This window comes from Aedes albopictus, chromosome 2 (assembly GCF_035046485.1).
Source record: "Aedes albopictus strain Foshan chromosome 2, AalbF5, whole genome shotgun sequence".
Taxonomy (NCBI): domain Eukaryota; kingdom Metazoa; phylum Arthropoda; class Insecta; order Diptera; family Culicidae; genus Aedes; species Aedes albopictus.
The window spans coordinates 498,929,935-498,950,178 of NC_085137.1; the positions used below are offsets into that span (position 1 = coordinate 498,929,935).

At 41.3% G+C, this 20,244-nt stretch overlaps 1 protein-coding gene across 1 annotated transcript; it reads left to right on the forward strand.

The window, feature by feature from the left end:
- The first annotated feature begins 4,373 nt into the window (after positions 1-4,373).
- LOC115265423 (uncharacterized) lies at positions 4,374-20,238 on the forward strand. The gene is made up of 2 exons (XM_062854376.1): positions 4,374-4,506; positions 15,167-20,238. The coding sequence occupies exon 2, from the start codon at positions 15,177-15,179 to the stop codon at positions 19,422-19,424; it is 4,248 nt and encodes a 1,415-aa protein (XP_062710360.1). The 5' UTR covers positions 4,374-4,506; positions 15,167-15,176; the 3' UTR covers positions 19,425-20,238.
- The last annotated feature ends 6 nt before the right edge of the window (positions 20,239-20,244 follow it).

Here is a 20,244-nt window from a genome sequence, read left to right on the forward strand (position 1 = left end):
AGGCCGCTGGGTTTCTTTCTTCTTCTGTTCCTTCTTCTTTTCTTCCTTCTTCTTATCTTCTTTCTCCTTTCGTTTTTTCTTCTTCTTCGCCTGCTGGTTCTCCACAGTGCGCCATCCATCATCACTCCGATTGCTGGCACGCTCCCGTTCGCTTCTCTGTTTCTTCGGGACTTCCTCTTCTCCTGGCGTGTCCCTGCCTCGTTTCTCTGAGCGAGTACTCCGGTGGCTCCTCGGCGTCTCCATGTTTTCAGCCGTAGGTCTATCCGTGGCTTCCGCCAGAGACTTCTCGGCTGTTTCCACTCTCAGCTTGAGCGCCTTCTGATCGCGTTCCGCAACTGTAACGGCAGACTTGATGCTCGTCACTAGTTGCTTGATCTTCAGGTGAACGTTGTGCTTGTCTTTGACAAACTCGTACAACTCGTTCACCCTTCTCCTCACTTCGAACAAGCTCGACTCTTGACCTGTGCCGCTGTTCGAGTTCGGTGTAAGCACTCGCTGATTCAGGAATGCTAGCTCCCGTTGGCTTCCTTGAGGCTCGCTCCGTATCGCGCTACTACTCGTTCTCGCAGCAGTTTCCAGCGGCGTCACTGGTGATCGCTGCATCATTCCACTTCTTCTGAACGCGTCCGCGTTCTCTCCAACTACTTCGGTATAATTTGATGTCTCCATTCTATTGGGTCCCCCCTCCGAGCCGCTATCTCCACCTGCTGTACGTAGTCGCTTTCGTGATCTCTTGGTTGTCTATGAATCAGGGAGGCCAAGCGAGGGTTGAACACGTACCTTCATGGGGTCCGTGTCCAGAGCCAGATCAGCGCAAGTCGGGAGTGTTACATCCGAGCCTAGTACCCATCAAAAATGATGGACAGATGAAGAACGTATCCGGAGGCCTGCCAAGGTTTTACCGGGACGGAGGCAGACGCACCATTAGCCCGCTCGCCGTTTCAAGTAGGTGTCACCCTTCCTTACTCAGGGAGCAGAATGGCACGAATGTCAGCCCATCGTCGTCATCCTATCCGTAATCCGTAGTCCGTTGTCGTTTGCGTTGACCAGTATGCCATAATCAGGATGTTACTGGCATCGATCCTGATGTGCCGGTTGGCACTCCGAGTATTTGGGCTAAGGCACTTTGGAAGCGGTACCAGGTCGCTTGTACAGAGTTGCTTGCGGATGTGTGGCTTTTTATGGAGATCCAACAGAGCCCACTGTTGAAACCCCGCCACATCCTAGGCATCCTCTGCTTGAGCTATCTGGAAACCAGAAGCTCGGTCACTCCCCGAAGGAAGAGCCAAAGGTGGTAATCCACACGGATGTGTGAACGATTTTCGCTTAGGATGAATTCCCAAGCTGCCACCCGACTCGCAGAAGGGGGGTCTGTCTGTCTGTCTGTCTGTCTGTCTGTCTGTCTGTCTGTCTGTCTGTCTGTCTGTCTGTCTGTCTGTCTGTCTGTCTGTCTGTCTGTCTGTCTGTCTGTCTGTCTGTCTGTCTGTCTGTCTGTCTGTCTGTCTGTCTGTCTGTCTGTCTGTCTGTCTGTCTGTCTGTCTGTCTGTCTGTCTGTCTGTCTGTCTGTCTGTCTGTCTGTCTGTCTGTCTGTCTGTCTGTCTGTCTGTCTGTCTGTCTGTCTGTCTGTCTGTCTGTCTGTCTGTCTGTCTGTCTGTCTGTCTGTCTGTCTGTCTGTCTGTCTGTCTGTCTGTCTGTCTGTCTGTCTGTCTGTCTGTCTGTCTGTCTGTCTGTCTGTCTGTCTGTCTGTCTGTCTGTCTGTCTGTCTGTCTGTCTGTCTGTCTGTCTGTCTGTCTGTCTGTCTGTCTGTCTGTCTGTCTGTCTGTCTGTCTGTCTGTCTGTCTGTCTGTCTGTCTGTCTGTCTGTCTGTCTGTCTGTCTGTCTGTCTGTCTGTCTGTCTGTCTGTCTGTCTGTCTGTCTGTCTGTCTGTCTGTCTGTCTGTCTGTCTGTCTGTCTGTCTGTCTGTCTGTCTGTCTGTCTGTCTGTCTGTCTGTCTGTCTGTCTGTCTGTCTGTCTGTCTGTCTGTCTGTCTGTCTGTCTGTCTGTCTGTCTGTCTGTCTGTCTGTCTGTCTGTCTGTCTGTCTGTCTGTCTGTCTGTCTGTCTGTCTGTCTGTCTGTCTGTCTGTCTGTCTGTCTGTCTGTCTGTCTGTCTGTCTGTCTGTCTGTCTGTCTGTCTGTCTGTCTGTCTGTCTGTCTGTCTGTCTGTCTGTCTGTCTGTCTGTCTGTCTGTCTGTCTGTCTGTCTGTCTGTCTGTCTGTCTGTCTGTCTGTCTGTCTGTCTGTCTGTCTGTCTGTCTGTCTGTCTGTCTGTCTGTCTGTCTGTCTGTCTGTCTGTCTGTCTGTCTGTCTGTCTGTCTGTCTGTCTGTCTGTCTGTCTGTCTGTCTGTCTGTCTGTCTGTCTGTCTGTCTGTCTGTCTGTCTGTCTGTCTGTCTGTCTGTCTGTCTGTCTGTCTGTCTGTCTGTCTGTCTGTCTGTCTGTCTGTCTGTCTGTCTGTCTGTCTGTCTGTCTGTCTGTCTGTCTGTCTGTCTGTCTGTCTGTCTGTCTGTCTGTCTGTCTGTCTGTCTGTCTGTCTGTCTGTCTGTCTGTCTGTCTGTCTGTCTGTCTGTCTGTCTGTCTGTCTGTCTGTCTGTCTGTCTGTCTGTCTGTCTGTCTGTCTGTCTGTCTGTCTGTCTGTCTGTCTGTCTGTCTGTCTGTCTGTCTGTCTGTCTGTCTGTCTGTCTGTCTGTCTGTCTGTCTGTCTGTCTGTCTGTCTGTCTGTCTGTCTGTCTGTCTGTCTGTCTGTCTGTCTGTCTGTCTGTCTGTCTGTCTGTCTGTCTGTCTGTCTGTCTGTCTGTCTGTCTGTCTGTCTGTCTGTCTGTCTGTCTGTCTGTCTGTCTGTCTGTCTGTCTGTCTGTCTGTCTGTCTGTCTGTCTGTCTGTCTGTCTGTCTGTCTGTCTGTCTGTCTGTCTGTCTGTCTGTCTGTCTGTCTGTCTGTCTGTCTGTCTGTCTGTCTGTCTGTCTGTCTGTCTGTCTGTCTGTCTGTCTGTCTGTCTGTCTGTCTGTCTGTCTGTCTGTCTGTCTGTCTGTCTGTCTGTCTGTCTGTCTGTCTAAGCACTCTATAATGGAATTTCTCACCCCAATGACCAAAAACCTATGGGGGACAATAAACCCAGTCACAACATTATGAAATCCACTTTATCAAACTGTGTACAGTTATACAACACAAAGACTAGTAGATTTTTTTGTTGTATGGGAAAATCGTAAAAATATAATCATTTACTACAACCGTACGCCAAAGCTTAACTGAAATTCAGCAGCTGACGGAATGGAAACCAAAAGCGTGATTAAACGAAATTAGAGAACAGAGAGATAAGTCTGACCTGTGTTGGAAAGCATTACCCGATAAGTTTACAAAGTACGAAGTAAATGTGTACCAACGCAGTAAGATGCTGATATCATACCGAGGTGCAACTGATAAACGAACCCATTTGCCCCCTCAACTCACTCAACTGGCGTAATCGACCAATTTTGATGGTTCATGATTAGAATCAAACTTTGCACTTCTTTTCAAAATAGGAAACAAAAAATTTGCCGCTTCCGTTTCTGAGATACATTTTTATAAAAATATTCAATGATGTTTTGCTAAAGCCTTTGTCAAAAGTAACTCAAGAGTCAAAATGGCCAACTGCTGATGCAAATCGTTCGTTTTGGCCATGCTTAAAAGGCTTATGCAAAGTTTCCAATTAAAATTTAAAGGAAATTGGTCATTTTCGGTTGAAATATTCAAACGGCTCATGAAAAAGTGATGGATTCTCAGAATGAAAATGAAGTTACGAATAAAGCCAATAGGGGTAGGTAAAAAAAACAAAATTGCGTAATTCGAAAGGTATCTAAATTACACAAAACGAAAGTTCATTGATTGACGATATATTTTTCATAGCAAAATTCCTTGCGTAACTGACCATGATTATCCAAGCTGGCGAAATTACAAACACCCGGATACGGGTATTTCCCGACGGGAGAAATATAATGGCGTCATGAAATAGTAACTTTTTTCGCAGAAAGGTAGCGATCCAGAATTTTTTTTGTGGAAGTTTGTTGAGGGGTCAATAAAAAACGCTGTGAATCACTGTTTGATTTCCGATACTGTTTAGGATTCAGGTTTTTCAAGTTTCTTCGACTTGGATTGGAATAACAATAGAGTGAAATTTTCACACTTACCCTGGCAGGCAGCCTTCGTCCCTATTCAGACATAACGCCAAGAATCGAAGAATATGTTGTTATCTGGACCATAAAAAAGTACTTGATAATATCCTATTATTGCAATAAAATGCTTTTTTTTTTGGCACGGCATATTTGTAGGTCGCTTCTGGGATGACTTTGTATTGCTTTGCATTGCGCAGTTTTTGCAGCATAGATAACGTTGATAATCTTATCTCTCCTTTCGTGTAGGCTACCACAGTCGACAATGTATCAAACGCTTTTCAGCCATTATTGGATTCAGTGCATCTATAAACTGCTCCGTTAAAGGTATGTTCTAAGTAGTTAAGCAATTTCATTGTAACAGTGCTAATCTTAAGTGTATTTTGATTTGTTTGATTTGATCAGTGCTTAAGTCTTTCCATTTCCGAAGTTTTATATTAAGGTACTCAATAGATGTACATTGGATTGCTAATAGCACTGATTTCATCTGATAATTTATATTATTGTTGACCCAAATTGAATCTTCAAATATATTGTTGCTGAATAACTTATAGAGAAAGTGTGTAATGTTTTGTTCAAAAATACATTCAATTCGTTTCACTGGTTTCCGAGATATGACAGTTCAAAAATAATTTGTCTTAAAATAGTGTTTTACGAGAACGACTCTAGCTTCGTAAAAGATTATCCAATCGAGCTGAAATTTGTACCACTGATGCACTTATAATATTGACAAACAGTCAAAATTTGAGAATTTTTGGATGCACTCTATGAAAAGTTACAGCTTGTTGAACTTTTTTGTGATAGAAAAAAAAGTTGCCTATCCCAAACGTTTTGGCCACCCCCTGTACTTAACTAGACAGTTCTAGTGGACTAGTGAAACCCATACTGAAAATATGCGCACTTTTAAACCGTTTGGCAAGTTTTTGTGCAAAATCAGTTTCCTTCTGAAGATCCTGCCAAATAACTTTCAACGCAGGATTTCGAATGCGTTGGAACTGTCTGTTCAGATAGGCGAAGGGTCTTCCTGCAGCGGTTTATATGTGCAGCTCAAAGCTAAAAAGGGATTTTATTTGCATCCCACTCGGTCCACGGCTGTTTGTCTCCAGTTTCGCACTCTGCGTAGAATCCGTAGATCGTCCTCCACTTGGTCGACTCACCTAGCTCGCTGCGCTCCACGTCTTCTTGTACCGGTTGGATGGCTCTCGAGAACCATTTTAGTCGGGTTGCTATCCGACATCCTGATGACGTGACCCGCCCACCGTAGCCTCCCGATTTTCGCGGTATGGACGATGGTTGGTTCTCCCAGCAGCTGATGCAGCTCGTGGTTCATTCGCCTTCTCCAAGTCCCGTCTTCCATCTGCACTCCGCCGTAGATGGTACGCAACACCTTCCGTTCGAAAACTCCAAGGGCGCGTTGGTCCTCTGCACGTAGGGTCCATGTTTCGTGCCCATAGAGGACGACCGGTCTAATCAGCGTTTTGTAGATGGTTAACTTCATGTTACGGCGAACTTTGTTCGATCGTAGAGTTCTGCGGAGTCCAAAGTAAGCACGATTTCCTGCCACAATGCGCCTCTGAATTTCTCTGCTGGTGTCGTTGTCGGCGGTCACCAGTGAGCCCAAGTACACGAATTCTTCAACCGCCTCGATTTCATCACCGTCGATATGAATTCGGGGTGGCGGGCGCGGTGATTCCTCCCTGGAGCCCTTTGCCATCATGTACTTTGTCTTCGACACATTAATGACTAATCCGATTCGCCTGGCTTCACTCTTTAGTCGGATGTACGTTTCCGCCATCGTCTCAAATTTACGAGCAATAATATCAATATCATCGGCGAAACCAAGCAGCTGAACGGACTTCGTGAAAATCGTCCCACTCGTGTTTATCCCCGCTCTTCTTATTACACCCTCTAAAGCAATGTTGAACAGCAAGCACGAAAGACCATCACCTTTCCGTAACTCTCTGCGAGATTCGAAGGGACTCAAGAGCAGGGCTGGCATTTCCTCACTCACTGCGCGCAATGCGCAGTTTCTAAACGCAAAGCGCAAAGAGCAGGTGGCTACGCAATGAGAAATAAAAAGAACGCAGTGAGCAAACTCCAACCCGGGAGCTTCTTGACAGCTGCCGAACAACGTCAGCGTACCTAAAAATTTTGGTCCGGGTGGTACTGTCAGATTCAAAGCGCCAAGCGCTACTTTTGAAAAGGACGAAAACCGACAATAACAAACCGCACAAAAAATATTAAAACAATCAACAGAAACCCTAATTTGTTGTTTCCGCGGCATGATTAATTTTGTTTACTAGAAGCGAAAATTATATCTATAAAACGGGTAAAGGCAAAACAGTCGGCTTTCATGAAATTGATAAGAAACTCATGTTTTCTTCTTGTGCGGTTATTAAGCACCAGCAAGTAATAAATTAGGTTACTTATGCTAACATTTCAGGCCAACGCCAAACATGTCTAAAGGTCCAATCTGCAGAAGAGAGGCTCTCTTTGGTTTCCCTCTTTTTCGTTAATATCTCAGCTGTTTCTTTGTATTATGATTGTCTTCTTGCATTGAACGATGGTCAAAACAATCGTGTTTTGATTTGTACTTCAAAAAAAGTTGAAAAGTGTGCCATTACATTGCAATAATTGAAAGAGAAATTGAACAAAGAGAGCCTCTCAAATGCAGATAGGACCTATTGAAATGTTTGGCCTGATTTTACAGCTACAGCTCTGGTGGCAAAGCCAAATGAAAGTTAAAAATAATAATTTGTTGTTTTTTTTTTTTCGAGTTTGATTTTCGGTTTGGTCTAGCATGTGCATTCACCAATTTATATGGAAGACCGTTTAAACATGTGCTTTTATTACGTTTCTTACAACAAATAAAAAAGAAAAATCAATATAATTTCAATTTAATAAACATTAGTTTTGCGCTTCTGTTGAATACGTCCTTTTGATACGAAACGCTAGCCTCTTGTTGGCTTCCACTCACCACGAAACAAAAACATGCTTTCGCATGGACAAAAAATGTTGCGTCAGTGAAGGATGGACCCGTTGTTTACGAACAGTAGCGACATCTGCGATTTGCAAGTAGGTACGCGAAACTGAGCTCATCTGTCAAGTTACGGAGGGGTTGGCAAACTCACATGCAGAGAGCAGTTTGCCACTACACACTGCGTTATTCGTTCTGCTCACTGTGAAAGAGTGTGAAAGTAAATTGACAATGAGTGAGGCGAAACGAAGTGGAATCAGAGACAAACAGACGTAACACTGTCGAAATTTGCTTCCTATATTTGTCAAGATCCTGATTACTTCGAGAATTGATGTTTTCGGTAAAGATGTTAGGCTGATCAGTATTCCACCACTAGGTGGTGCTAGAGGTCAAACAAATTTTATATTTCATATATCTCAGGACTCTGATCACTTAGAAAGTTGGTGTCTTCGGCAATGTTATTTGGTACCGTGATTTCAGGTGAAATTGATCAGTGGGGTGAAATTGATCGACGAGAGGTCCATTTTTATTTGTTAAAAATAACGCTTTAAACTTTAAACAATTTGTGGAAAAAAGTGTAGAATTAGCTATAAGTTAAAATACACATAAATATAAACAAAAAAACCCTAATTAATCCACCTAGCGGTGATGGCGCCTTTCTCGTGCCTTCGAAACCCCATTTCAATAAAACTCGAGCGAAATGTTGATGTATATCACACTTTCATACAATTAACAGAAATCCATTTCATGATACCAGAAATCATATCGTTTATCTGGCTTTTAATGTTTGAGCCTCAAACTCTAAAGAAAAAGACGCTGTTTGAATTTGAAGCCGCCATTTAGGATTTAAGATTGCCATCATGGATGTTCTGGTCGCCATTTTTGGCGTCCAGGCATCTTCCCTACGAAAAATATACTTCATTAAACAGCCGCCATCTTGAATTTGGAGCCATCATCTTGGATTTTTGACCAACATCTTGGATATTCTAGTCGCCATTTTTGGAATCCAGACATCATCCCCATGTGGGGACTTGTCGTCACAAGCGGATACTTTGGTGGTTCGGTTTTGAATGAATGTTTAATTTCAACCAATCTTACTTGCTAGGTTACATGAATTTCGGGATCGATCAAATATGTATCGATCCTCACTTACACGTTTAAAGTATATAGAGATAAAGAGAGGGACAGATAGAGTTGCGCTGTGCTAGTCAGTTAGTTGTGTGTCGTTAATAGGAATCAGATGGGTTAAGTAAAATAGAATGCATACTGCTGACTGTTACATTGCAGTTTGTTCGCATTTGTGTTCTCACGCTGTGAAATGTAAATTGATCTGGGTATGGTTCGGGTCTGTCACCTCGAGTGGTTACGACATGCTTTTGGTTTCGGTAAAAGATTTATGTTGCAGTTTTATGAACTGTATGAAGCAGGGTGGTCTGCTAAGGGTAAATAATTTATATTGATGTAAAACAGATGTAGGCACAGCACACCCATACCAAATATACCAATAATGCATTGTTTTTGGCCCTAAAAGTCTATTAAATAGCCGCGATCTTGAATTCGGAGCCGCCATCTTAAATTTTAGATCGTCAACTTCATTAAACAGCCGTTAGAGCCTAAGTCTCCATCAAACAGCCGCCATCTTGAAACTGAAGCCGCCATCATGGATTTTAGATCGCCATCTTGTACATTCTGGTCGCCATTTTTTGACTCCGGACATCTTCCCCATACCAAATATACCCATATTGCATGGTTTTAGAGCCTTAAACTTCTTTAAACAGATGCCATCTTGAATTTGAAGCCACCATCTTGGATGTCAGACCGCCATCTTGGATATTCTAGTCGCCATTTTAGGAGTCCAGACATCTTCTCCATATCAAATATTCCCATATAGCATGCTTTAAGAGCCTAAATCTCTATTAAACAGCCGCCATATTGAATTTTGAGCCGCCACCTTGAACATTTGGCTGCCGTCTTGAATTTTGAGCCGACATCGTGGAGCTTCTGGTCTCCAGTGTTGATTTCCGCACAAAACTCGCCAATCATGCTAAAGATTAGAAAAATCGCCGCAGTTTGATGTATCGCATAAGGGGCTAGTTCAGTTTTATATACGACCAGTTCCACCGGTGCTGATCCGCATCACTGAAATGGCCATAACTCCGGAACGCCTTGGCCGATCTGGACCATTTTTGATACAGTCGAACCTCCATGAGTCGATGTCTCTTGACTCGATATCGACTTATGGAGGTAATTTTTTCCATACTGAAAAATAATTTCTGGGTTGCAATGATCCCCCTAAAAAGCTTCCCAAGAGATTTTTGTTCCACTACTCGATATTTTCTTGAGTCGATGGTCCCTTCAATATCAACTCATGGAGGTTTTACTGTAGCAAACAATTCCGGTTCGATTCAAGCTATAATCCGAAAAATCAACCAATGGGAAGTGCCTTAAAAGTGACTGAACTGCGAACATACATACATGCACATAATCTCAATTCGTTGAACTGAGTTGATTGGTATATGCGACTTGAGCCTTTTTTCGAAAAATCGTTTTTTGAGTGAACATATATAGTTTTTTAGTACACTAAGTGTACGAGAAAGGCAAACACTACTTTCGAGCTTTTTTGCTATAGTTATCTAACTAAACCAATAAATTCCAAGATATTTTTTGGTAGCAAATTTAATAATCTTTCAAATGAGATAAATGGTCATTCAAGTTATAGCCAGTTTGAGACAAGTAAAGTCAAAAACATGTAAAGTTCAATTACTACGTAACGGTTGAGATTCGACCATAAGCGTTAAACATTTTTTTCACCGGTCTGAACCTGTTTGCTTACTAGCGTTCATAAGGTTATCAAAAAATCCTAGCTTCGCTGCGTCGCAAACATAGGTTCAGTTCAATTTTATATTTAGCCGCTTTTGGAGGGACACCCGGAACTGGTTACGGCACTACCGGCTGTCCCTAATGTAGTCCTAACCTATTTCTTTGATAATCAGTCATCAGGTTATCAGAAAAGCCGTTATTTGTTGTATCGCAAGCATGGGTTTGGTACTCTTTTATATAAGGTCACATCCGTCAAGACCCCTGTAACCGGTTCCGGAACACTACCGGTTCAGATATGGTCTGATACTGTTTTCCTGCTTACCGTTCATAAGATTATCGAAAATGCCGCTGTTTGATGCATCGGTTTGGTACTCGTTTATATTTGGCCACTTCCGGCGGAACATCCGGAACCGGTTCCGGAACACTACCGGTTCAGATATGATCTGATACTGTTTTCCTGCTTACCGTTCATCAGGTTTTCGAAAATGCCGCTGTTTGATGTGTCGCATGCATGGGTTTGGTTAACTTTTATATTTGGCCATTTCCGGCGCGACACCCGGAACTGGTTCCGGAATACAAACGGCTGTCTCTAATGTGGTCCTAACTTATTTCTTTGATAACCAGTCATCAGGTTATCAGAAAAGCCGTTATTTGTTGTATCGAATGCATGGGTTTGCTACTTTTTTATGTTTGGCCACATCCGTCGGGACCCCCGGAATCGGTTCCGGAACACTACTGGTTCAGATACGGTCTAATATTGTTTTCCTGCTAACCGTTCATCAGGTTATCGAAAATGCCGCTGTTTGATGTGTCGCATGCATGAGTTATGTTCAATTTGATATTTGGCCACTTCCGGCGGGACACCCAGAACCGGTTCCGGAACACTACCGGTTCAGATATAGTCTGAGACTATTTTCCGGCTTACCGTTCATCAGATAATCGTAAATGTCGTGGTTTGATGGGTCACATACATGGGTTTGGTGCATTTTCATGTCTGACCCCTTCCAGGGGTACAGATCCGGAACACCTAAATGGCCATAACTCCGGAACGGCTGGATTGATCCGAACCATTTTCAATAGGAAACAATGGGACCAGATTCCGCGTCGAATGAACCGTCGATCGTTAAAATCGGTTGATATTTACTATCTAAAAGTGAGGTGACCTTTTTTGTACACATACACACACACATACATACACACACACATACACACACAGACATCATCTCAACTCGTCGAGCTGAGTCGATTGGTATATGAAACTTGCCCCTCCGGGGGCTTTATCGACATTTCATTTTTGGAGTGAACATATAGCCTTTCGGTACACCTTGGTGTACGAGAAAGGCAAAAAAAATTGTGGAAAAGGGCCATCACCTTGCTCAAGGGTTATTGAATGATGAGTTTACATATTTTACAGCCAATTAGTTACATATTTAGGTATTAAAGTCAACATTTTCCGAAACTGCGTGTTAGGCGATCTTCACAGACACTTCCAAACTTTCGTTACCGTAGTTGTATCACACATGTGATGAATATTCGAATGAATGTTTATAGCTGCCAAGTGTTCACTAAACCCGATTTTGTCATCAAAAGTTCTATAAATATTGTAATTTATGCATAAAATTGCACTTTTTCGGAAGTGCGATACTGATACACGTAATTAGTGAGAAAATTGCATACTTTTAGGCGTTTTCTTTCGATTTATTAAACTTTAAACTTAAATAATTAAAAATTTAGTAAACTTGTAACAGTTTTGCATAGCTTTTCGCATTATAGGGTGATTAATTTAGATAGAAAAATAATTTTCAGCACTTACAAAGGCATTTCACTGACTGATCAATTTCACTCCGAAAGTAAAATTTTCAACCTCGTTGACTGATGAAAACCAAGGTCGTACTTGTTTTAAAGCATTGAATTTAACCATATCGACAAACATTCAAAAATTAAACGCAAAAAACTGCGAAAAGTGATCAATTTCACCCGAAATCACGGTAAGTCAAGGGCTCAAAGTAAATGGACCACTTGTTTCGAAACTCCGCCACTAGGCGGCGCTAGTTACACATTTGCAAGATCATGAAAATGATTGATTTTTTTCATTAAGTATTCAACATGCTGTAATTTTGTTTTCTTTGAACATATTCAAGCCAAGTCAAATGTTTTACAAAGACCAATATGTTAGCCGTGAATGTGCAAAATTTCATTTCATTCGGTTAAATAAATTCTGAGATATAGCAGTTTAATGAAAAATACTCAAATATGAATCATTTAACTAGAATTGCTCTAACTTCATGTAAAATTATCCAATCAAGCCCAAATTTGTACCATTTAGAGCTAACTAGTTGTGCAATAAGCCATAAAAATTAGAGAATTTTTGGTGCACTATATAGAAAGTTACAGCTTGCTGAATATTTTTGCGATAATTAATTAAAGTTGCATGCTTCTTCTAATTGATAACTAGCGCCATCTACTGGCAGAATATTGAAACAATTTACCAATCAACTGAAAGGCCTTAACCAACCAAACAATATTGCCGAAGAAACCATCTTTCTAAGTGAACAGAATCCTGAAATATATATAATATAAATTTTGTTTGCTCTGTAGCGCCGCCTAGTGGAGGAATTTTTAATCAAACGAATCATAATTGGTAAGTTCTTAACCAGCCAAATATTTTTTCCGAAGACATCAACTCTCGAAGTTATCACGATCATGAGATATTTGGTATAAAAAACTCGTCAGTATTACGTCTGTTTGTCTCTGACATAACAGAAATCACAGACAACAAGATGTGACACTTGTGAAAATTTCATACCGTTTAGCACCATGATTACTTAGATAGTTAGTGTGTTTGCAAAATTGTTAGAATAGTCAAGGTCTTGCTAGTGATAGGCCGTTTGGCTTATTGACACTATAGATTCCATAGACTCGTGGAGACATGGTTAAGCAATACGATTTTAGTGTGTTTTACCATGAATTTAGAGTGTACCAAGCAAATATGACGTCACGCAATCCATTGTCGCTATTGAAATCGTGACGTCATGCTCGTTTGGCTACACGAACTGACAGTTCATTTGGCTACAGTTGTCTACGTCTCCGCGAGTCTATGGAATCTATAGTGTCTATAGTTTGGTTATAAATACCTCCACTAGGTGGCGATAGCGATCAAGCAAATTTTATATTCCATATATCTCAGGACTGTGATCACTTAGAAAGATGGTGTCTTCGGCAATATTGTTTGGTTGGTTAAGGCCTTTCCGTTGATTGGTAAATTGTTTCAATATTCTACCACTAGGTGGCGCTAGTTAAAAATGAGTAGAAGCATGCAACTTTAATTATTTATTGCAAAAATATTCAGCAAGCTGTAACTTTTTATTAAGTGCACCAAAAATTCTCAAATTTTTATCGCTTATTGCCCAACTAGTTAGCTCTGAATGGTACAAATTTGGGCTTGATTGGATAATTTTACATGAAGTTAGAGCGATTCTAGTTAAATGATTCATATTTGAGTATTTTTCATTAAACTGCTATATCTCAGAATTAAGTGAACCGAAGAAAATGAAATTTTGCACATTTACGGCTAACATATTGGTCTTTGTAAAACATTTGACTTGACTTGAATATGTTCAAAGAAAACAAAATTACAGCATGTTGAATACTTAATGAAAAAAATCAAACATTTGCATGACATTGCAAATGTGCAACTAGCGCCGCCTAGTGGCAAAATTTTGAAACAAATTGTCCATGAACTGTAAGCCCTTGTTCTACCAAACAACAATGCCGAAGACACCATCTTTCTAAGTGATCAGAGTCCTGAGATATATGAAATATAAAACTTGTCCGATCACTAGCGCCGCCTAATGGAAGAATTCCGAATCAAACTACCCATTACCAGAATTCCTTTGACCAGCCTAATAATTATGTCGAAAACACCAACTCTATAAGTTATCAGAATCCTGAGATATATAGGAATAAATTTTCGTCAGTGTTACGTTCGTTTCTTTGTGATTTCTGTCATACCAACTGCGCAATGAGCAGCGCAATGAGTATGCGTGCATAATGTGTCCTTTACTCTTTGCGTGAAACAGATACATTACGCACTGCGCCAAAACGCAGTGCGCCTCAAAGAGCAAAAGATCCGTGAGAATGAGCATCCGTACGCAGCACATTCGTTTGTATTGAATGCGCGCAGCTAGTGGCTCACTGCGTTTTTACACTTTGATGAGAATTCCAGCCCTGCAAGAGTGTCCCTGATACTCGAACTACGCACATCACTCGATCCATCGTCGCCTTGATCAATCGTATCAGTTTATCCGGAAATCCGTATTCATGCATAATCTGCCATAGCTGTTCTCGATCGATTGAATCATACGCCGATTTGAAATCGATGAATCAGTTATGTGTGGGCAAGGAGAATACATTTTACTAAGGTGGCGCAGATAAACATTGCAAACCACTGGTTGTCTCTTCCACTCTTCTGGTGTTCTTATGCAACTAAAATAGTGACGTCACTATTTCAGTTCCATAAGAACACCAGAAGAATGGAAGAGACAACCAGTGGTTTGCAATGTTTATCTGCGCCACCTTAGTAAAATGTATTCTCCTTGATGTGTGGGCACGTTGTACTCATGGCATTTCTGCAACACCTGGCGTTTGACGAACGTCTAGTCCGTTGTAGTGCGTTCACCCATGAATCCAGCCTGATATTGCCTTAAGAACTCTCTTGCAATCGGTGATAGACGGCGGCATAAGATTTGAGAGAGTATCTTGTAGGCAGCGCTCAGTAGTGTGATCGCGCGGTAGTTTCCGCAATCCAACTTGTCGCACTTTTTGTAGATGATACACACGATACCTTCCATCCACTCCTCTGGTAATACTTCCTCCTCCCAAATCTTAGTAATGACCCAGTGTAGTACTCTCACCTGTGCTTCTTCACCGTATTTTAGAAGCTCGCTTGGTAGTTGATATGCTCCAGCGGCCAACCTTCATCTATCCGCTAGACAATAAGTGTTACATATATCGCTTTGCTTTAGCTAAATTAGTGACGAGCTGAAAACTAAATAGCATGTGTCGGATGAAGACCGTTGCATCTTTTTGACCCAGTCGGTCTGAGTTCCATCCCAGCTACTTTACTGTATAATCTATTGTAACATTGCGACCAGATTGATTAAAAGTCCCCTTTCCACTGTATTCTTACAGGAAAATCTGGATGAGGTCGGCTCGAAACGCTGATCGCGGATCAACCGCATACATGACTTCTGACGACAGAGTTCTCAAACCTCTATCAGAATGCGTTGGTCCATCTTTGCAGCAGTGCAAGAAGTTGACGGATGGTACAAAACATCAATTCATCAAACTGCATGACCCCGGTGCTAGCGGATTGCCCTATTCAGCAAAATTTCGACGCGGTCACTTGTTTTGGAAGCTACACGGTGAGGAGTGCTTGGTCACTATCGGGTCCAGCTATGTAGCGCAAGTTACGATCGACAACATTCCTGAGCTGGATAATCAGACTAGCTTCGTCGAAGCGAAACGGACATTAATGAGACGTTTGAAAATTAAGAAGGTGCTACTGGATGAGTGTCAACAGGAAATAGAGACATATGCTGACAGCATTAAAGTGCAACTGGAACAAATCGGCGAAAAATGTGTAACTGACTTGAAAAGCGCCAAATCTATGTTGGATATAATTAGAATTGCCGAAAAGCATAAGTACCAAGTTGGGTTCAACGTTTGTAAAGATTTATGTAAGAGCAAGTTCATAAACGACATGCAACTAAAAATAGCAGTCGTCATGTACGTTTCAAAAAAAAACTTTCACAGAAGTACATATAATTATCAGCGAAAGGCAAAAATATTCGACGAACGGAACAAAACCAAAAAATTTTTGCAAAAATCACTTAACATAATATTGGGTCAACACAAGAAGGAACTTCTGAAATGCTTCTCCTCTACAATTGGGGATTTAACAATACTTAAACCACGACACTGTTTATTGATCAGAGCAAATGACATAAATCTCTTCAGTAGTCTGGAATCTGTACTGAAAGAAACCATGTATGTAACAGTGCTGTCAAAAATTGCAAACAATTTTATCAACCGAGTCGCTGCCCTCAAGCTGGAAGACTTTGACAGTTCACTGCCTGTTACCAATGAGATATACTTTTATGTGTGCAGAAGTCTAATGGAGATAGCGATGCGTGTTGAAACAACCTTTGGTATTGGAAACGTCATTAAATATGCAGAAGATCATTGGGAAGTGACCGTCTCAGTAAACCATTCATCACAGACTGCAATGGAAAAGTGCCTGAAGAAGCAACTCCAAGTGCTCGTTGAAATGGCAAACCATTTTGAGCCCGGGAAGGCAACCGCTAAACAGAATTACCCTTATCGGTTCCAAAGCAAGCTGTTTAAGGGCTCAGACGCTGTCCACTACGGGCAACACTTATGGATGTGTTTGGCGGACGCAACTATGGTTAGCATTTTCGAGAACAATGAAGCAAATATGAAAAAGTTTTCAGCAGTTTTTGACATGTTTAGCAAATACTTGACATCTGAGCATGTAAGAGACCATTCGCAAGAATCTTGGCGTATTTTGACCCACAACATGCTGGAGTTTGTAGCTCAAGTCGAGCAATCAGAATTTACTACCACCGAAATGGAAAAGAAGATATTAATGATGCAGATCAACTGCATGAAAGATGGAAGCGCAACGTTTGAAATGTTCCGTGATGCAATGGACGTTTTCAAAGAATATCAGAAATGGATCAACAAAATTTTATCCCAACTTCCACTTAAATTGCAGGGAAATCACATGACGAACATAGTCAAAGAGCTTCAAAGCAGCCTCTTGGATATTCCATTTCTAGCATTGCAAAAGAAAGTCCCTCTCGAAGATGTAACAAGTTTTTTTAGAGCTTACTGTGAGTTGCTCATAGATTTCAACAGTCTAACATTAGAGTGGTATGTACAAATCAGCAATAATGACCTCAAGAAACGCCTCATTGATAATAAATACATTGAATGTGTGCAAAACCGCTTGAAGCAAACGACCCATGAATGTTATTTAGTGCTTGAACATGATGTTTTTGCTCAAATACACAAAGCAGAAGGTATACCTCAACACTATCAAGCAGAAACACTGATGTCGTTATTCAAGTATATTGCCGACTTGATAGAAAAACATAGATGGAAACAACACGAAACCTTGTCAGAACAGCAACAGCTGCAGGTTTCGATACTTTTGATCAGTGCCGTTAGAAGTACGCTTCCGTATGTTAAAGAGCAACCAGAATACTTGAACTTTGCCAAGTATTATGAAGAACGCACCACTCCATTCCACAGTGTCATCGAGGAGAGTGCATCGCTGGAAAATTTCACAAAGCGTGTATCGCAGATCAAAAAATCATTCCGATACAGTCGCAACCAGAGAGCTATTGGAATCGAAAAAGCATTGGATCTATCCAAATCGAACAACACGGGTTTCAACGAACGGTTGTTGGCAAATATTTTCAATCGTTACAACGATCAGTATGAAAAGTACATGCTCGATTACGCCGACAAGGATGATACCGACATGATAGACCTTATTGTTCAGGACACTCAGAACAAAGTATACAACAAACTGCACCCTGAGTGGTCTCCTGAATTCAAACGGAACGAAATACCGTGCATTCTAGCCGGTCCGGTGGCCGTGTGGTCCATCTTGGTGTCGGAAGATGTTTCCCAGACTGGTCAGTACCTTAAACCACATACTATCCAAGTTCTCAGCATCCTGAGATTGCTCTCCTTGGACAACTACAATGTCGGCGTAGAAAATCATCTAGCACAAATACTTACCGGTCAGGGAAAATCGGTCATCCTTGGACTGACGGCAGTAGTTCTAGCATTATTGGGACACAATGTAGAGATTGTATGCTACAGCGAATACTTGGTTGAACGAGATGCGAACGATTTCCAAAGCTTGTTTCAAAAGTTTTCAATTGATAAGAAAATTTCGTACAAGACGTTTCAAGATACGGCGAGTGAACAGTTTGAACCATTGTGGAAGAAAGCAGAGCAATACATTGCGAAATCCATGGGAATCAAGTACGGCTCTAAGTCAGCACACCGCGTTGAAATTGAATTTGGCAACAATGTGCTTTTGATTGACGAGGTCGATGTCTTCTTCATGGACAAGTTTTATGGGAACACTTTAGTACCAACATACACTCCGTCTGTTACGGGCCTTGGAATTGTACAGGAATGGATTTGGAAACGAGTTCATCAATCCACAATAACGTCAGTCATTGTGTCTGAGGTACAACATTTCATCGACAATTCAGATCACCCAGATGTAAAGAAATTGAAAGCACTCATGGAGCTTTCGGACCAATACATTTTATTTGATAAAAGTAAATTTAATGTGGGCCACACCAATAGAACACTACTTCTAGAGCATTTTACGATCATGACGGATACTGCCTTGGACATACGCTTTAGACTGGAAAAAGACGTCTGGATTGATGAATTTAGTCTTGATAGCAGTGGCATCATCACAATGAAAGATGATGTAGGAGTATATCAAAGAAATATAGTAAGTGGGTATAACAACATCTTCATCTATTTCAAACTGCGAAAAGAAAATTACAAAGAAATAGTTGATGAGCATCATAATTTTGGTTATCTGAATATACCACTTGCGGCATTTTCTTTCGCAAAAATGCCGGAAAAGTATCCCCTAATTCTTGGCGTTACTGGCACACTGACAAGTTTGAACGATTATGAAAAAGACGTAATTGAAAACCAATACAAAATCATTCGTAGATCCATTATGCCATCATTCTTCGGTAGTTCCAATCTAAAGTTTGATCAGCACTCCAATTTCCACTGTGTTTCGGATGAGATGAAATGGAGAAACGCGATATTCACCAGAATCAACGAAATTGTTCAAGATCACAGATCGGTAATCGTATTTTTCTATGAGGATAACGAGCTATCTTCATTCAAGCAAGAATTCAAGTCAAAACTGGATCGGATGAACGAAATTACCATCAATACAGATAGCAATACTAAGAATCGTTACATCGCTGATGCAGGTATCGCTAAAACGGTTACTTTGGCCACCAGTGAGATGGGACGAGGTGTCGATTATAAGTCTTCCACGGTGGTGGAGATGAATGGCGGAATACATGTGATTCAAACGTGTTTCCTGACCGATGAGAAAGAGGAGACACAAATCAAGGGACGCACTGCTCGCAAAGATAACCATGGAAGTTACGAGCTGATTGTTTGTCGTTCCCACCTGGTGCAGCTGGGATTGATTGAGGAGAATGCCAACGACGAAGACATTTGCTATGAAATGCTGCACAAATCTAGAGTGCGCTTGGCTGCAGATACCAGCAAAGAATTGTCGAAGAGAGTTCAAACGGCCAATGAACAACACGAGGAGTGTATTAAATTTTGTAATGGTTTGTAGTCTAGAATTGAAATTTTTCGGCTTGGGAATTTATAATTATGCAGAGTAAAAATAAATTATCATGTTTATTTTAACAGGTTTGTTATTTCAATCTATTTCACGCAAGTAGACCAAAGTTCAACCCCCGTGGAGTTTTTAAGCAATATTAAGTGTTCCCTTCATTGTGGTAGCTCCTATTATTGCGGTATTTCAAAAATACTGTTTTTACCATTCTTACACCCATATATATACCCGGTATAACTATCAGCTTTTTACGCTATGCTGAGGGGGTTATTTAACTTTGACAATTCTTGCCGACAGCCCTTGCCGCATCAGAGCATATCAGAGTAATCGAAAAAAAATTCAGTTCAATTCTATCAAAACGTCAAAAATATTCACCATTGTTGTTGGCTTGCGTTTTTCTGCAGGACTTAATTCTTTTCTCTAACTTTCTTTAATTTTAGGTTCATAATTGCCGTCACCAATTGCGGTACCGAGATTAATGAAATCGAACATGTAGATGGGCAAAACCATGAGCTGGCATAATTTGGCAAAATGATTTTGTTAAAATGGCCGGCACATCCATCCGTTCACTCGGCAGTACATATTACATATGAGCCATAAATATTATCTGCATTAAACGTATACCACCGCAGTCTGCAGAAGAAGTCCGAAGTTTTCTGGGGCTGATTACGTTCATGGGACGTCACATTCCTCACCTTTCCACGTTGTGCAGTTCTCTGAATGCACTTACAAGAAAAGGACAGAAGTTTGAATGGACCAAAGTTCATCAAAATTCGTTCGAAACTTTGAAAAATGCTCTGGCTAAATTTGAAACGTT